General features: G+C 36.3%; 1 protein-coding gene across 4 annotated transcripts in view; it reads right to left on the minus strand.

Moving 5' to 3' along the window:
- Positions 1-523: 523 nt before the first annotated feature.
- Positions 524-17547, minus strand: part of ACSL4 (acyl-CoA synthetase long-chain family member 4) — a 91175-nt gene continuing 74151 nt past the window's right edge. For 3 of the 4 annotated variants that reach the window (XM_012645348.1, XM_012645329.1, XM_012645337.1), the window contains exons 12-16: positions 17247-17321; positions 15252-15443; positions 13604-13718; positions 11474-11631; positions 524-3392 (exon numbers count right to left, since the gene is read on the minus strand). In XM_012645348.1, coding sequence (XP_012500802.1) covers positions 3235-3392; positions 11474-11631; positions 13604-13718; positions 15252-15443; positions 17247-17321 — 698 coding nt within the window. In that variant the 3' untranslated portion in view covers positions 524-3234. The remainder of the gene's footprint in view (positions 3393-11473; positions 11632-13603; positions 13719-15251; positions 15444-17246; positions 17322-17547) is intronic. The other variant, XM_012645342.1, reaches the window with a different exon arrangement.

A 17547-nucleotide genomic window follows, 5' to 3' on the forward strand; every position in this document is an offset into this window, starting at 1 on the left:
TCACTCAACCCCATTTTTCCAGATGGAGAAATACAGCCCTGACATGTTAATTAATTAGCCCAAAGTCACACCACTAGTGAGTAGAAAAGTCAGGAAATTGAGGCAGTCTAGTTCCAGAGCTCTTAATACTGCTTTATAAACATGCTTGTATACCTCAGATGAATTACTTTCTCCCTAAATATTAGCCTAAAAGTCATAGTTATCACTTATTAGCACCTACTAATAATGCGCACAACATGACTATGTTTTGGCCCACAATATGAGTGTTACAAAGGCGTTGTACTCTATTAACTGTATCAAAGTAAGAGTTTTGGGTTCCAATACTCTGAGGTAATGGATGGGACTTATACAAGCTGGCTTAACTGCTTAGTGCATCTCCATAAACCTAGAGGTGAGTATTTTTAAAGTATGTGTTTAAAAGTTTGGTTATACATGCTCATAAAGCTATTTTTTTAAAAAAGTTTGGTTAATAATCTTCGAACTTACAGATTTTACCTCGACGCATAATTAAGTACAAATTGGCTTGATAACATGGGTGAATTTATTTCTCAAGATTCAAGTGCAAACTTAAAAACAAGAACAAAGCCTTCCATCAAGAATAAACACAAAATCTAAATGACAACCCGGCAATCGTGCATTTTAACAGAAAGTACAAATATGAATACATTATAATTTGTAACTACATTCAAAAATTAAAATATTTCTCTCCAAATCCAAAACACCACACAATTTTTAACCTGTTCTCATCTTGTTACCTTAGAAATATTTGTCATATGCTAATCAGGAAAATATAGGCAACAATTACTAATCAGTCTCTATGACCAAAGAAATTACTTTCCTTAACTTCTGATTTTTTCAATCATTCATCTGTATTTCAGTTCTTTAAAGTCATACAATTATACCTCCATTCTAGAGAAACAAAGAATGAGTACAAATATCAAGGAGACAAGATACTTTCATGTAATTAAAGCAAAAGTCACAAGTGTCTGACTTAGAAATGTATATATCATAGTAAATTTTTTAAGTACTACTTTATTTGATGGCTGACATGTAATAACATCTGTGAACAATTTAAACAGGTATAAAAATGTGAGATTAAAATCTTTAGGCTCAAATACTTGAAAAGTCACTATGAATATGGAAAGATTTGTTTACATAAACGTGTATTTTTAGATGAAAAAAACAGGGGGTAGTGGCATCTCCCTGGTCCCTTAACAATATTTGGATTTTCGCAAAGAATTAGCAGCACCCAACCTTAAGTGTTAATTATGTGTTTCTAAAGGACCTATTCAACAGATTAGTTGGCAGTGTTCTAGCTTTGGGGAGATGGGAGCAGGTAGGGGTGCAAATATCTGAGATAAGATAGTATATGCATGCACTCACACATTTAAAATCACCATTTCAAATGGGGGAGGGAATCACATATTGGAAAAGTCTAAAAAAAAATCATCCTTAAAGGATAAACAGTAGGGCAGGAATAGAAGCAGAATAGTAGTCTACTTGATAATAATGGTTTTTCACTCTCCAAAGGCAAGTTGGGAAGAATGAGAATACTCACATACACATAACTTCAGTAAAAACTTGCCTAGAATTTTACTTTGCAGAACACTGAACAGAAATCTTTACAAAAACCTTCTTGTTTATAATACCAGATGATTTTTTCCTTATTACCACCATATACATAACATTTAAGTATTTTCTTTATAAATATTTTAGAGCAAAAAGAATTTATTTTGCTTCGATGGTGGCCCACATCTGTACAAAGCAATGTAAGCAACATATATATATACATGTATATATATATATATAAAATGATTAAGAAAAAGTGCAAAGAATAACAGTATTAAGAATTTCTGCTTTTACAGTAACTGTGGTTCAAGTGTGAATATCTATCAGGGATATATAACCCTAGATTTTAATTAAAGATTCAAAGAAAAATCCACACTCAAAAGTTACTGCACAAGCATCAGTCCCTTATCAAGTAACTGCCCTTCTCCCAAATCTAACATTTCCAGTTTCTAAACTCTTCACAAACAGGAAAAAGGTGGTAACAGTGTTTTCTTCCCTTTAACTTCCCAAAACTCATCCAAGTCAATTAATTACCTGTAGGTTGGAAGAAGATATTGGGGAAGTCATTCATTATAACCCGCTTTGCTAAAATTAAAGCAAAATGAAAGGCTTTCTGAAATGCTAACTGATCAAGGATCAAATCAGCAACAGCAAACAGACCTTAAATTACAAATGTAATTTCATGAGTACATTTTAAAAATCAATCTGTTACTGAAGATAAATTCCGAACCTAAATCTCTTTCCCAGGTTCAGTGCTGTGCAAGGGTCCTAATTCCAAATATTTATGATTTTATCACTTTTTCCAACAGAGAAAATGCTTCCTGTTACATTTTGATTACCTTTCTATCATTTTACTCTTGGTCTCTGTCTTTCATTTTTTTAAACAAACACAGAACAGCAATGTTTAGCATTTTTAAAAATGTACTTCCCTCTTAAATCAAATAATTATAGTTACTGACTTTAGATCTCAAAGTTTCAAAAAAGCAGTTCAATTTCCCTTCAAATATATTACTAGATTTGTTTTTGGTGTGTATATGTTGGTTTCTTCTCACTTTAGGCACTGTAATTATTCACAATATTACAATGATTCTATGTCTAACTTATGCAACAATTATAATCTTAAATTAATACCTTCCAAGGTACTATTTGATTCAGTATATTATGTTACAGTTGAATTTTCTCTTCAAGATAAATGGTTGGAAGAGAATTTTAAAGCCCTGCAACACTGCTGCTTTGAGTAGTGTTAATACATATTTTCTTTCGTGCTTAATATTTAGGCTTCTTCTGAACTAGGAAGACAATAGACATTGGAAGCTGCAAATTTCCTCAAACTACATTCTACTCCAACTCCAATTTATTTTGTTCAAGGTTAAATATTTTTCTTTACAAAACAAGTATATCTTAGGCTAATTTTTAAAAAGAATTTCTGCCCTATGATTAATAACACCGCTAAAGGGAAATAACTTTTCAATTTCAGCTTCACTAGGACTAAGCAAAACTAAGTTAAAGTAGACTGGACAACTATTTTAATCAGTTTTGTTTTTCTTTTAACCATGCCTTTAGAATGATATACCTTACATTCTAACAGAGAGTTGAACAAAGGCTTAAAACCTTAGAACTAAAAAACCCCCAGGCTACCTCTTGTGCATAAATGAGAGCAACATTTTATTTGCCCCCATACATTCTTTCAATGTCTTTCAGGTAATGGTTCTTCAGCTCCTTCCTTTTCAGTTTGAAAGCATCAGTTACCAAACCAGTTTCAGGGGTCCATGGCTCTGGGCTCAAGCGAACCTTGATCGGTATTTCAAATCGCTCCAATTTCACTGAAATGAGATGGGCAGGGATGGGAGAGAGGGAGAAGGAGGGGAAAGGAGGGAGGAGAGAGGGGAAGAACGGGAAAGAGAAGCAATTAATAAAATATGGATTTTGCAGGATTTACCTAGATGATGTAGGGTGAGGCAAACTTATTTAATGGCATGTTAGTTTATTAATGATACCTCTACCACCTTACAATTTCGTTTTGTATTTCTCACAATATACATAAGTTGTTTTAGTTGGATAGTTTTAGTGTGTGTGGTTTTCATTCTAAGATATATATACACACACATATATTATACACACATACATGCATGCCCCTTCCTCTTCAGAGACTATATATTTGTTGTTCCCTCAGTCTGGGATGGTCTTCCACATTATAGTTGCAGGGCTCACTTCCTTACTTCACTCAGGTATCTGCTCAAATGCCGTCTCCTCAGAGAGGACTTCCATGACCACTCATAACAAAAGAAAAGTCCCTTTGTCTCTCTGTGTCTTCTTACACTACGCTTTATTCAAAGTACATATTGCCTCCCAACATAGTATACATTTGTCTCACCCACTAGAATGTAAGCTCCATGAAAGTAGGGTGTTTGTTTTGTTCACTGCCATCCATGGGGCTATGTTGAGAGCCCTCAATAAATACATACAAGTTTATTAATTCATTCTGTAGAAAACAGTCTCTAGATAAATATTCTGCATAAGCTTTATTATATATTAAAATACAGATCAAAAAGGGGATTGTGAATTTCACACCTTTAAATGGTATAAGAATTGATGAAGCACATACTGTATTTGAATTAGACAACTCAACACATGTTGGAAGAAATGTAAGAAAATAAGGACATGGAGGTAATCAATATAGTATTCAATACTTTTAAACTCCATTGATTATATGCCATCAAATTATTTATTATGAATACAAGGTCATCCTTAAAATTCTGAAGACCCATTAACAAGTAATGTTAATCTACAGATGAGCTTTAGTTTCATACAATTATTTAAAAATGCAATTGCCAAGAAGTGAACATCTGCATTTTTTAAAAAAACTACTACTAAACAGCCTAGATGATGTTAGAAACAATTTGGTTTCAGTGGTAGGCCCAAAGAACTCAAACTCATGGAAGTTCTTGTTTTAGTACTAGTCTAAGTTTTATGAAAGCTTGGTTGAATTAGTGAGTTTCTCATTAAAATGAGAGAAAAAATATTAAGCTGATTATGAAAAATAATCTTTCAAATAAAACTTAAAGCCAACTTCCAAAAAATAATGCCTTGAGAAGGTAGTAAAAGGATATAAAATTTGCTTTAATTAACCATGTCTACTCTGTTAACACAGTACAGCTCAGTTACACAGAGGTTCCTGAAATAGGCCTATCTGCTCCCAAGGTCTCATTTGGATCTCAAGGAAACAGTTAAATTCTCAAATATAGATTTGGTTCCAAAATCGTTTATTTCATTTTACTTTTCTGACATACATAGGTCCTATTCCAGAAATGCTAACAAAATTGGTACAAGGCAAGCACATTATTTCAGTTGCACACAAGCAAATTAAAGCATAGTTAGAAAACTTCCTATATTTAATCTTCATTAGTTAAATTCCTGATTTAAAGCTTCCCCTCCCCATAAAAAACAAGGCTGCTTTAGAGGTTTCATCTTGGGAACTCCTAAACATTATCTAATAGCACAAGCTATAGCAGGCAATGGACAATAATGATTTCCTATAAATAAAGTAATTGCCAACAAGTGAGAAAAATGACAGAAAGGAAAAACAAAAATGACTTTACATGCAGCATTTTTATCTGAATTAACAAGAATATCATGAAGTGTGACCTGCAGGTGGCAGCAAATGCCGATTTTTTTATAGCCATTGGTAGTTGCTCAAATCACCCAAAAACGATTATTCTGCATTCTTATGATACTACTTACACCTCACACTTATATTTAAAACACAAAGAGGCCTGCTACGAAAGATGTATAATTTCTCACAGAGTCGCTGAAGACAATCACGACTATTTTATACTTTTTTGCACAAGTCTCTGAAATTATAATGTGAAGCAAAATATTGACAAAATAAATCTTTTGTGGCACAGAAAAATTTATGATTTATACATTTTGCTCATGACTAGCGTTCATTATCCAAATCATGAATTACATGCCTCACTCCAACCACAGAAAAGTTACAGGGGCCTAGTAGGTCCTAGAATTTTACTCCACCTTCTACCCAACAGTGATCCAGCTTGACTTTCTCTATCGTTGCTTTTACACAGTTAAATATGCAATGACAAATTATTCAAGCCACATTCTACACCATTAGTACATTCAGAGGATAACTAAGAATAACTACAGTGCACCTCTGATAGTTGAAATACTTTTTTTTTTTTTTTTTTTTGGTTTGAGACAGGGTCTCGCTCTGTTGCCCAGGCTAGAGTGCAGAGGCATCATCATAGCTCACTGCAACCTCAAACTCCTGGGCTCAAGCAATCCTCCTGCCTCAGCCTCCTGAGTAGCTGGGACTACAAGCATGTGCTGCCACATACAGCTAATGAAATACTTTTTTCAATACTACATTTAAAGAAGAATCAGAGTTTGTGTCAAAAAAAGTTCTGGCAGACTGATGTAATTAATATATAAAAGTGTGCTATAATAATAATGCTGTGACCTACAAAATAATCTCGAAGAAGAATAATAAGTCACGCTGTCTTTATAGTTACAAGTTTTCAATCTGATTATGTTAATAGGCAATTGTTATTTAAAACTATGAAGTGTCCAGAATTGAGAAAATTCTTCTTGAAGAAAAATTTGTTATCAAGTTGAAGTTGAAAAGGTATTACTATAAACTATATCTTTCAACCAAAATGAAACGTATGTAGTTAATTTAGACAATACCCCCCACTGCTAACTTTGACTGGCTTTTTAAAAAAGTTTAAAAAAAAATAAATAAGCCAGGTGCAGTGGCTCATGCCTGTAATCTTAGCACTCTGGGAGGCTGAGGCAGGAGGACCGCTTCAGCTCAGGAATTGGAGACCAGCCAGAGCAAGAGCAAGACCCTGCTTGTACTAAAAAATAGAAAAATTAGCTGGGTGTCGTGGCACATGCCTGTAGTCCCAGCTACTCAAGGGGCTGAGGCAAGAGGATCACTTGAGCCCAGGAATTTCAGGTCGCAGTGAGCTACGATGATGCCAGTGTACTCTAGCTCACGTGACAGAGTGAGACACTGTCTTGAAAGAAAAGAAAATAATTAAGTAGAAAAAAAAGAAGAAAATAACTATGCAAGGTATGTTTCATACTGTTAATGGTGGGGGGGAAAAGTAGAACTCACCTAGAAATCCAATAACAGGGACTTACATGGATATTTATGCACTGAAATACTATTTAGCTATTAAAATGATAATGTAGTTCTGTATCTATTGATCCAGAAAAATGTCAATGATGTTGATAGGTTAAGTATATATACCAAAATGTCATCTTGCCACCCAAAGCTAATTATTATCAAGTGATTTTTACTTCCTTCTTTATAATATTCTATATTGTCCAATATTTTATGAGTATAGATAACCTATAATCAGAAAAATGATATTTTCATTTTTAAGAGAAAAACTATGGGCTAAAATTGGGTTAACGGCTTCCAATTAAACATGAAGGGTACATAGTTTTTCTGTTTCTCCTGGAAGAGAGTTTAAATAATTTAAAATAATTTTTAAAATGAAAATGGCATTAAACTCAAGGGAAAAAACTGCAACAAGAGAAAGAAGACACTGAATGAGAAAGTTCAACAAAATTTTAGAAGACAAGAGCAAACCAATTAGTGGTAACTGACTTGGGGCTGAGAGAGCTAAAACAACTGCCAACAGAGAAGGCCACAAACAAGAAGCAAACCACCCTCATGGTAGAGCCTAGGAAAGTGTTCCCTGAGCTTGTGCTTCTGAAGACAGAGACCAGGGGTTAAAGCTGGAAACGGCAGTGCTGGGCCCCAGCCTGTTTAAAGAACAGCTCTCCCTCACTCTGTGCTGCTCTTGCCCCACAGTAGGCTGGAGACAGGTTTACTTTTTGGAACAACTGAACTAGAGACTCTGGACTCAAGGGCATTAAGCACAACAGAGGAAGGGAATAAGGCTGAAAACAGAAGGATCCGGTGAGGGTAAGACCCAGCGGCCCTCTATCCCCTTTTCCTGCTTTTGGCTACCACAATACTGACAGTCGGGCTAATGTAACCTAGGCAAGAGATTAGAGAAGTCTTCTTTGGAGAAATGGAATCACCCAAGAGAAAGGGATAATGACATTTGAGTACCTTTTCAGTGAAGCCCAATAAACTTTCCAAACAGTGTTTTAGTACCTCGCTCTTAAACATGAATGGACAGACAAGGATCAGCAGACACTTTGGAGGCTACCACCAAAGCAAACATAAAGTGGAACCTGGAGGAAACAGAGACAATAACAGGAGAAGAAAACTAAATAAAAGGATTCCTTTTAACATCCGCAGAGGACTAAGAGACAACACATTGACTGCATCAGTGAAAGTGCAACGGGGTACTACTGAAAGGAACATTGAGAAGACAGGAATGAACTCTTGAAAATTAAAATTCTGAGAGTGGAAGTTGGAAATTCAGTAGACAGAAGAGATGATAAAGAGTTTGAAATAGCAAACAAAATAAAAAATATATATTAATAAAATCAGAGGATGAAAGCAGGAGGTCTAACAGCCATATAAAAGTAGTCTCAAGGCCGGGAGTGGTGGCTCACGCCTGCAATCCTAGCACTCTGAGAGGCTGAGGCAGGAGGATCGCTTGAGCTCAGGAGTTCAGACCATCCTGGGCAAGAGCAAGACCCCACCTCTACTAAAAATAGAAAAATTAGCCAGGCGTCATGGCTGTCATCCCAGCTACTTGGGAGGTTGATGCAGGAGGATCAGGAATTTGAAGTTGCAGCGAACTATGACACCACTGCACTCTACCCAGGGCGACAGAGTGAGACTCTGTCTAAAAAAAAAAGAAAGTCTCAGGAAAACACATCACACCCACCCACCCACCCCTCCACAGAACTTGGCGGGGAGGGAAGTATGGAGAAAAAAGCAAACGAACAAAAGAAGATAAACGAATATTTCCCAGAACTGAAGGCCAGGAATCCCCAGATTGAAAAGGCCCATGCCAAGTATGCATAATGACAAATGATCAAAGACCCACACCAGGACATATCATCATGATCTGTCAGAACACCAGAAATTAACACCATAACTCTGAAAGCTTGGAGAGATAAAATAATTCATACAAAAAAGGAACAGGAATCAGGATGGCATTGGACTTCTCAGCCAGCAACATTGTAGAAGACAATGGAGCCAAGACTGCAAAGTGTTAAGAAAAAATGATTTACAATCTAGAATTCTAAAATATGCCAAGCTATGTCTTAAGGGTGAGGATTAAAAAAAGACATATTCAGGCACACAAGCACACTCTCAAAAATTTACCTCCTATACACTTTTCTCAGGAAGCTGCTGGAGGATGTGCTCTACTCAAACCAGGGAGTAAACCGGGACAAAGAGAGACGTGAGATCCAGAAAACATGATCCAACACGGGGAGAGGCAAAGGAAATTCCCAGGATGATAGTAAAGGGAAGCCCTGGGGAGCAAACAGTCTAAACTTCAGCACGAGGTGGAAGGACATGAAGAAGGACATCTCCAAGAAAAAAATTATATAAACATACCATATGTTCCTGTATTTCAGAGGATTTTTACAACTTTATCACAATTTAGGCGAAGAATTGAGAATAGGTCCACACAAAACTAATAAAGAAGAGAGGCAATTTTAAAATCTAGGAAAAAACAGAAAGTTGTCCAAGAAAGGAAATATAAAACATTATGTAGTTCAGCTGTGAATATTTTCACAGTCACAATGTAAACATAGGTATAAAATGTAAAATTGCACTGCTATATATTGGGAAAGGAAGTGTTTGTTTAGGGGAATGGATATAAGAAAGCTAAATCATCTTCTGTGGCTAGAAGTCCACAGATAACATCTCAGATGAAAAAGGCAGGAAAGCAACATAGCCATTTTCTTAAAAAAAAAAAAAAAAAAAGAGAGACAAATACCAGAATTTTTTTTAAAAAAACAGCTAAAGTTGAAGGAGGATGAGACTTGGGGATGAAGAGGGGTACAAAACAGGCTGCTGTTTGATGCAAGTCTTGTAATACTATCTGACATTTTTAAAACTATGTATGCTTATTACACTGATAAAAACTGACAATTAAAACTTAAAAAGGTTATAAACTGGCCTAGTATTTGGCTTGGGAGTTAATTTTTAATCTCTTTAATTGCCAAATCAGTGTTCCAGTAAACTCTGTCAGACCTCTCTGCTAATTTGAAACTGAGGACCACTCCCTTCCCTGGAACACTCAGCAGTGCCCTGAACTGGCTCTGCTCTCCTGGCACCTTGCCAATCACACTTCCCATGCACACCTCTTCCTCTATCCATTCCTTACATGTTGGTGGTATCCAGGGACTGGTCCTCAGCCTCATGTTCTCACTTTAAATTCTCTGCCAAGGTCAGCCCATCTAAATTCACAGTTTCAATTATCTCTATCTATAGTACAGTCCAGGCCTTTCCCATCATTTATTAAAAGGATTTGTTCTGTAAAATTTGGATTCACTCAAAAGGCAGCACTCAAGGATCCAGAAAGACACATGTGGCCCCAAGACGGCAGGTTCCTCACCCCATGGCAACTGCCTGCTGGACGTTTGAACTTTGGCTATCCAACAGGCATTTCAAGCTACATATATCCCGAACTGACCTTATCATCTTCTTATATATGTCAGCTCTTCCTCCTGTATTTTCTAGCTCAATCAGTAGTAATATCCACCTTGTCATTTGAGCTACAAATCTGAGGGCCATCCTGGACTCCTCTTTTCCCTCGCCTACATTATCCAATTAATTATCAAAGTTTACCACTTTTGCTTGCTAAATGTTTCTTGATTACCTGGTTCAGGCCCTCCTTACTCCCAGCCCCCATCTAGGCATCTATGACAGCCCTCCTAAACTGGCCTCCTGCCTCAGTGCAGTCCCCCTCAAATGCATCTTCAGCACAGCCTCTACAGTGACTACATCTCTCTAAAATGCAAACCTATCCGTGGGCGGCAGGCATGGCCCCCGGGCCCCCTCCCATAAAAAAGAAAAAAAAATTTAAAAAAAATAAAATGCAAACCTGACCGCATCACTAACCTGGTAAAACCTCCCGATTGCCTACAGGATTGAGTAAAATTTCTGAACAAGGCAAAAGAAGCACTACATGGCTTCATCTCTGCTTACCTCTACGGCCTCATCTTGGACTTTGTTCTTTACCAGTAACACCAAATTCCTTGTAGCTCCCTGCACACACCATCTTTGTCACATCTCTGTGCCTTTACTCATGTTGCTCCTTGGCCTAGAATGCCCTCCCTAGTTAATCAACCCTTAAGAATGAGATTAAGTGACATCTGTACCAGGAAGCCTTCCATGACCTCTCAGGTAGGGTTAGGTACCCTCATCTGTGGTACCATGATTCCCTGTTCATCTCTCTGTTGCTATTAAGATTATGTCCTCCTCACTGGATGATCAACTATTTGAAAGCAAGAAATGTATCTTACTACCTTCTGTATTCCTAGTGCCTGTCACAATTCCCGGCACACAGTACATAATCAGATGTTCTCCAATTGATTATTAATGCACCATCTGAGACAGTTTATTTACAGAGCCAAACTATATACACAAAGCACAGTCATGATTATAACATTATTTACTAAAGAGTTATTAGTTTCTACTTTGCCGATACAAGGTAGACCTACATAACAGATCTATCCAAAGGTGGACCATTTCAAACACAGGTTAGATGACCACTTGGGAGGAATGTTGTAACATGCAATAAAGAACTACATAGATAGGTTATTTACTATAAGACATTTAAGGATCCTTCCACCAGAGAAATCCATTATATATATTTAAAAGGTAGCTTTTTAAAATTCTGTGTTTTATTATTAAAACAAACATCTTGAAGAGCCTAATGCGAAAGACATCATTAGATGACTTTTAGGAACTACAACAGACTAGTAATTTCTTACTTACTGGCATTTGCAGCTTCTCGAATTTCTTTCAGTATTTCAGCTTCCATGGCAGGATTATTGCATATATCAACCCAAGATCCTTCAACCCCTTTCTGTTGTGCCAAAAGTGTCAACCTTTTCTGATTAGGAACCACAAAACTGATCACATAGGACTGGTCACTAAAAATCAGAAAACAGAAATTAAAACATTGATAAAATTATTCATAAATTATTCAAACAGTATTACACAGATAATTCCAAATAAATATTTATCTTATTTGTTAAAGTTCCATTAAGAAATAGTACCAGCATAATACCGTAGTACCAGCATAAAGAAGGACATATAGACCAAAGGAATAGAAAGAGAAACCAGAAGTAAATTCTTGCATCTATGGTCAAATGATCTTCAACAAGGGTGCTAAGAACATTCAATGGGGAAAGGACCATCTCTTCAACAAATGGTGCTGGGAAAAATGGATATCCACATGCAAAGAATGAAGTTGGACATTTACCTTACAACATATGCAAAAATTAATTCAAAATGGATCAAAGACCTAAATATTTAAGATCTAAAACTGTAAAAACTCCTAGAAGAAAACATAGGGGAAAAGCCTTATGACAATAACTTTGGCACTATTTCTTGGATGTGACACCAAAAGCATGGGCAACAAGAGCAAAAAATGGCACCACATCAAAATTTAAAACTTCTGTGATTCAGAGGACACAATCAACAGAGTGAAAAAGCAATCTATGGAATGGGAAAAAATATTGGCAAATCATATACCTGATAAGGGACTAATATATGGACTATATAAAGAATTCTCACAATTCAACAAAAAAACAAATAGCCCAATTAAAAAATGGACAAAAAATTTGAATAGACATTTCTCCAGAGATGCTATACAAATGGCCAACCATCATATGAAAAGATGGTCAACAGCACTAATTATTAGGGAAATGCAAATCAAAACCAAAATGAGACATTCCCCTCACACCCATGACTACTATCACGAAAACAGAAACAAATGTTAGGAAAGGAAGTGGAGAAATTGGAACACTTGTGGACTGTTGCAGGAATGTAAAAATGGTGCTGCTGCTGCTATGGAAAGAAGTATGGCAGTTCCTTAAAAAATTAAATATAGAACTACCATATGATCCAGCAATTCTACATCTGGGCACCTATCCCAAAGAATTAAAAGCAGGATCTCAGAGAGATATTTGCATACTTATGTTGACAGGATCACTAGTCACAACAGCCAAGGGGAGAAGCCACACAAGTGTCCATTGATGATGAATATATAAACAAAATATATTATATACTTATAATGGAATATTGTTGAGCCTTTAAAAGGAAGGAAATTCTGACACACGCTACAATATGGATAAACCTTGAGGATATTATGCTAAGTGAAATGAACTAATCACAAAAAAGACAAATAACGTATGATTCTATTTATATGAGGTATCGAGAGTAGTTAAATTCATAGAAACAGAAGTAGAATGGTGGTTGCCAGGAGCTGGGGGGAGGAGGAAATGGGGAGTTGCTGTTTAATGGATATAGAGTTTCAGTTCTGTAAGAATAAAAAATTCTAGAGATTGGTTGCACAGCAATGTAAATATACTTAACACTGCTGAATTGCACACTTAGAAATGGCTAAGGTAGTAAATTTTACGTTATGTGGTTTTTACCGCAATTACAATGGAAAAATAAAGAATAAAGCCCATAAAAATAAAACATATTAACATATAAAGAAAATTGTTCAATCTCTTAGGCTTTTGATTTAGAAAACCCTGGGTTCAAAAATCATCTCAACTCATCTCATCTCAACATACACTAGCTGTGTTGTCTTTTTGGGAAAATTACTTACGCTAAGTCTCAGTTGTTATTGATGTTAAATAACATAACTTTTGTAGCATAGCTAAATATTTAGCAAGATGCAGTCCAAAAAATAGTTAAAATGTCTGAGTTATTGTGAATGATCTTCAAGCTGTTGCATTCAACACCTTTCATAAATGCAGAATTCCCCAACTGTGATGAAAGTTTCAAGAGGAGTCTGATGTTACCCTTATGATAATATATAATCAAATTCTTTTCTAATTACTCTTTTACTGTAAGTATATGAAACACAAAATGTAACATTTGAAAAGTTACCTTTTGGCAAAAGCACAGATGTTGTCAATCAGTGGACAATTCTTCAGTGCGGCTTCTACTTTCCCAAGAGACACATATTCTCCTGCCTGTAACTTGACCAAATCTTTCTTACGATCTGTAAGTCGTGAAGAATGTTAAGTTATCCATAGTTTGTTTTATTAAGGTATTTACAATTCTGACTTTCTTTGAATGTCAATGCTTTAATCTTTATTTACAAAGATACTACTTCTAAAATTTTGTTGTGTATAACACTCGCCCACACATCAGTTAAAAAGAAAATGCCTGGTTAAGAATTACTGGCCAAAAGTTATACCCTATACCCAAAGCTTTAACATCTGATTATAATCTTAAATATTAGAATAAAGTTAATAGAAGGAATAAGGACTTTGGAGCATTAGATTTGAATGGTATCTCTGCCCAATACTAGCTAGCTAAGTGTTGCTGAGCATGTCACTTAATCTCCCTAACCCTAAGTTTTATCAGGGATATTGACACCTACCTCCTACAGGCATGATGCGCAATGTCCAGCATATAGAACACATTCAACAAATGTTAACTCCCCTTTTCCACAGTTGACATTATCTTGTTAAAATGATAGTGCTCAAAGAAAGTGCCGGCACAGGATGGCACAGCTTGAATAATCATCAGGTTGCCTTACAATCTTTGTGTGAGTGCTGGTTTGCCTACCCACAGCCTGGAAACCCACTCTACAGAAATCACCTTCCATCCCGGTGCAATTAAGGATGAAGAAAAACAAAAGGCTTATTGGTTCTCAACTGAACCATGTTTCCTGGTTTAGCAGATCAGATTTCTAGATGAAGAACCAATTTTCCCAGGAAATCTCTGATTATATTCGGGTCCAATATTGTGAGGTCCAGCAACATATTGAAATGGGTCACTAGAGATATGACTGAGATAATTCTATGGCTTGCAAAGGACCTGACCAGGATCCTGCAGAGTGGTCCTCATCAGCAAGTGAATTTTTATTTTAACCTTGGCCTGTTCAAAGTGAATAGCATAGGGGCCCATCTGGAGACACTTTTTGAATTTAAAGGTCTACTTTAGGAGGCTCAGTAAGGGCAATGCCAAAGCAACTGACATACTCGGAACACACTGGCGCTCAGGATTGATATTATCAGTTTTCTAAGGTTCAGGCCCAGTTAGAGCCATATAAATAGCCACCAGGAAAAAAATGTGCCCATACTGCCCCTTGGGTAGAGAGGTAAAGGGAGAGGAAGGCCTAGAATAGGGTACGTTACAGTAAATAGTTATAAAGAACCATGTGTGGTTGACCACAAAAGACCTCCTCTTAGCTCTTTTTGTTTTCCCATTACTAATCTGCTATTTCCCTGCCGTTATCACCACCCCCGACACCGCATGCTCTTGCTACTACTTAAACTAAGAAGGTGCAGGGACTGCTTTGAACATTTTATCTATATCAACTCATTTAATCCTAGCAACAACCCTATGAGGTCGGTATTGTTATCCCAATTTTACAGATGGAGAAGCTCATACATAAGTATCTCGCCCAAACTTTGAACTAATGGAACCATCATCGATCCTATTAATGACCTGACCAGGATTACCTTTCATCTAAGGTGAAGTTGTATACAAAAACTAAAGAAAACCACACAAAGAATACACTGACCTATAATCTGTAAACATCCATCGGGGTGGAATTCTCCAATATCACCAGTGCAAACCCACCTTTGCCCATTTTCATCCACAGAATAATCCTCTGCCGTTTTCTCTTCATTTTTAAAATATCCCATTGAGATATTCTGTCCGCCAATTACGATTTCACCTCTGGGGTTTGGCTTGTCATGAATTGTGTAACCGCCTGGAATCATAAATGTAAATTAGTTATTATTTTGTGCAACACTTGAAGCTGTTATAAGTAAATTACTAATATGTTGATATCGATGCATTTTGGATTTTTTCTAAGGTGGTTTTAGTCAAAGAAAACAGGTATTAAGCACCCAAGAAAGGCACCGTCATTTAGTGAGAAGGAAAAGATGCTGTGGGAAACAGGAGGGAAAATCTACCAGTTTAGCCTGTGTCCAATCATGAACCTTAAGAGTTAAGACACCGAAATAATTGACAATAACTATGAAAATACTTTACCACTACTCACTACCTCTTTACTACTGAATAAAGCCTTACTTTGAGGAAAATATACAAAAATTTGAATTTGTAAACTGAGATATAGATTAGAGTTCATGTCATAAAAGGATTGAAAGCAGAGTTCCTTTCGTCTGTTAACTGCTCTGATAAATTTAAAACTATTCAATATTTCAATATGACGAAACCCATTGTGTGCAAAACATTAAGATCATTCCTACTGCGTGAAGCCAAGGATCCTTCGTAGCAAGGAAAATTCCAAATACATGTCCACAAATGGAACCATTCCCTAAAACTGACATTGACGCACAGTACTAGGAAATCAGAAAATAACAATTAAAGGCAAAATTCTCCATAGCAAGTTTAACTATGAACATTTCTCTGATTCCACTGCCTAACAAATAACCCAACTAATAAAACAATTCTGAAGCTGATGCTCAATATATGTATATACACTACCTATATTTCCTTCAGAGTTTCATTGTAAAATTGGAATGTCATTACCATGGAAGAAACGGGGACTTAGACCCAAGGTGTAAAACTCTTGGGAATGCAGCTGGCTTTTAAACGTGTTTTTTTAAAAGAAATAGTCATTTGCTCACAAGAACTGACAATAACACACATAATAAGACACTAACAAAGAAGAAATATCTTTAGAAACTGGTTTAGTTTATATTATGTTGAGAAACTAGTTTTAGTTTACGGTAGATAAAGCTCATTTATTTTCCTAGGGTTTGGGCAACCTAAGGAATGTGTCCTACAACGTAAATTGTCTTTAAATTTTCAGTCTGTGACTCCGTCCTAAGGAAAATATTCTCTTTCAGAATCTTAAGTTTTTAAATTATTCTTCCTTTATCTGGCATGGCTAGGCAGTTAATTATTAGTTTATTTAACAATTCACTTTATTGCAGTTAACATATGTGCTTAGTATCTTTCATTAAGTTCATCATAAGAAGACTGGTTTACTTTTGCCTTTAGCTGATATGTACAATGGATTATCACCAATGTCTATAAAGGGCAGGTTTCTTCTAAGTGGCTGGCCTCTGCATATACATGTAAAAATTCAACTATACAGAGAGCTGGACAATTGAGTCTCAACTAAGAAAATCTTTGCTGGGGTGAAGATCTAAGAAATCGACGTGTGTATGTGAACCCTCGGTTACTCTATCCCCTGAAAAATCTAGGGTTTCTTTCTAGGCCAAAACATCTTCACTAGTAAAGTCAAGCTTCAAAGGATCCTCACCTTCTCCAAACCCTGGGAAAGCCCCAAATGAATTTTTTTTTTCTCTTTACCAACAAGTAATCTCAAGTTCAGAATCATCGGCTCTAGATTCTACAGATTTTCACCTCCTCTTGGGAACCTAAAGATATTACTGAGGAAAAAGCAAGCACAAGGAACAGCAACAGCAAAGAATCATTTGCTACCAGACAACCTAACATTTCCTAAAGAAATGCAAGTCTTGAGGCTCACAGTGGTTTCCAGTGTATCTCTAATCACTAGAGTTTGTCATAAAATTCTTACCTTCCTGCCAGTCTTTTAGCTTAATTTCACAGCAAATAAGAGGGGCTCCAACTCTGCCAGTAGTATAGTCCGTAACTATGAGGAAAGAGAGTAACAAAGATATTAGCGTACTACGTTTCAGGTTCAGACCAATGTACCGGGAATGTCGGAGTTAGAGCCAGAGTCTGAAAAACGACAAAAGGAGAGGGAGTGCAAAGTGTGATCATTTTTCAGTATTTTAACTCCATTTCAACAGGACAATTGATTCCAATGTTGTTGCATCATTTTCGCTTTTCGTGGTTATATTTTAGATAATTAAGTG

Source organism: Propithecus coquereli, unplaced genomic scaffold (assembly GCF_000956105.1).
Source record: "Propithecus coquereli isolate 6110/MARCELLA unplaced genomic scaffold, Pcoq_1.0 Scaffold104, whole genome shotgun sequence".
Taxonomy (NCBI): Eukaryota; Metazoa; Chordata; class Mammalia; order Primates; family Indriidae; genus Propithecus; species Propithecus coquereli.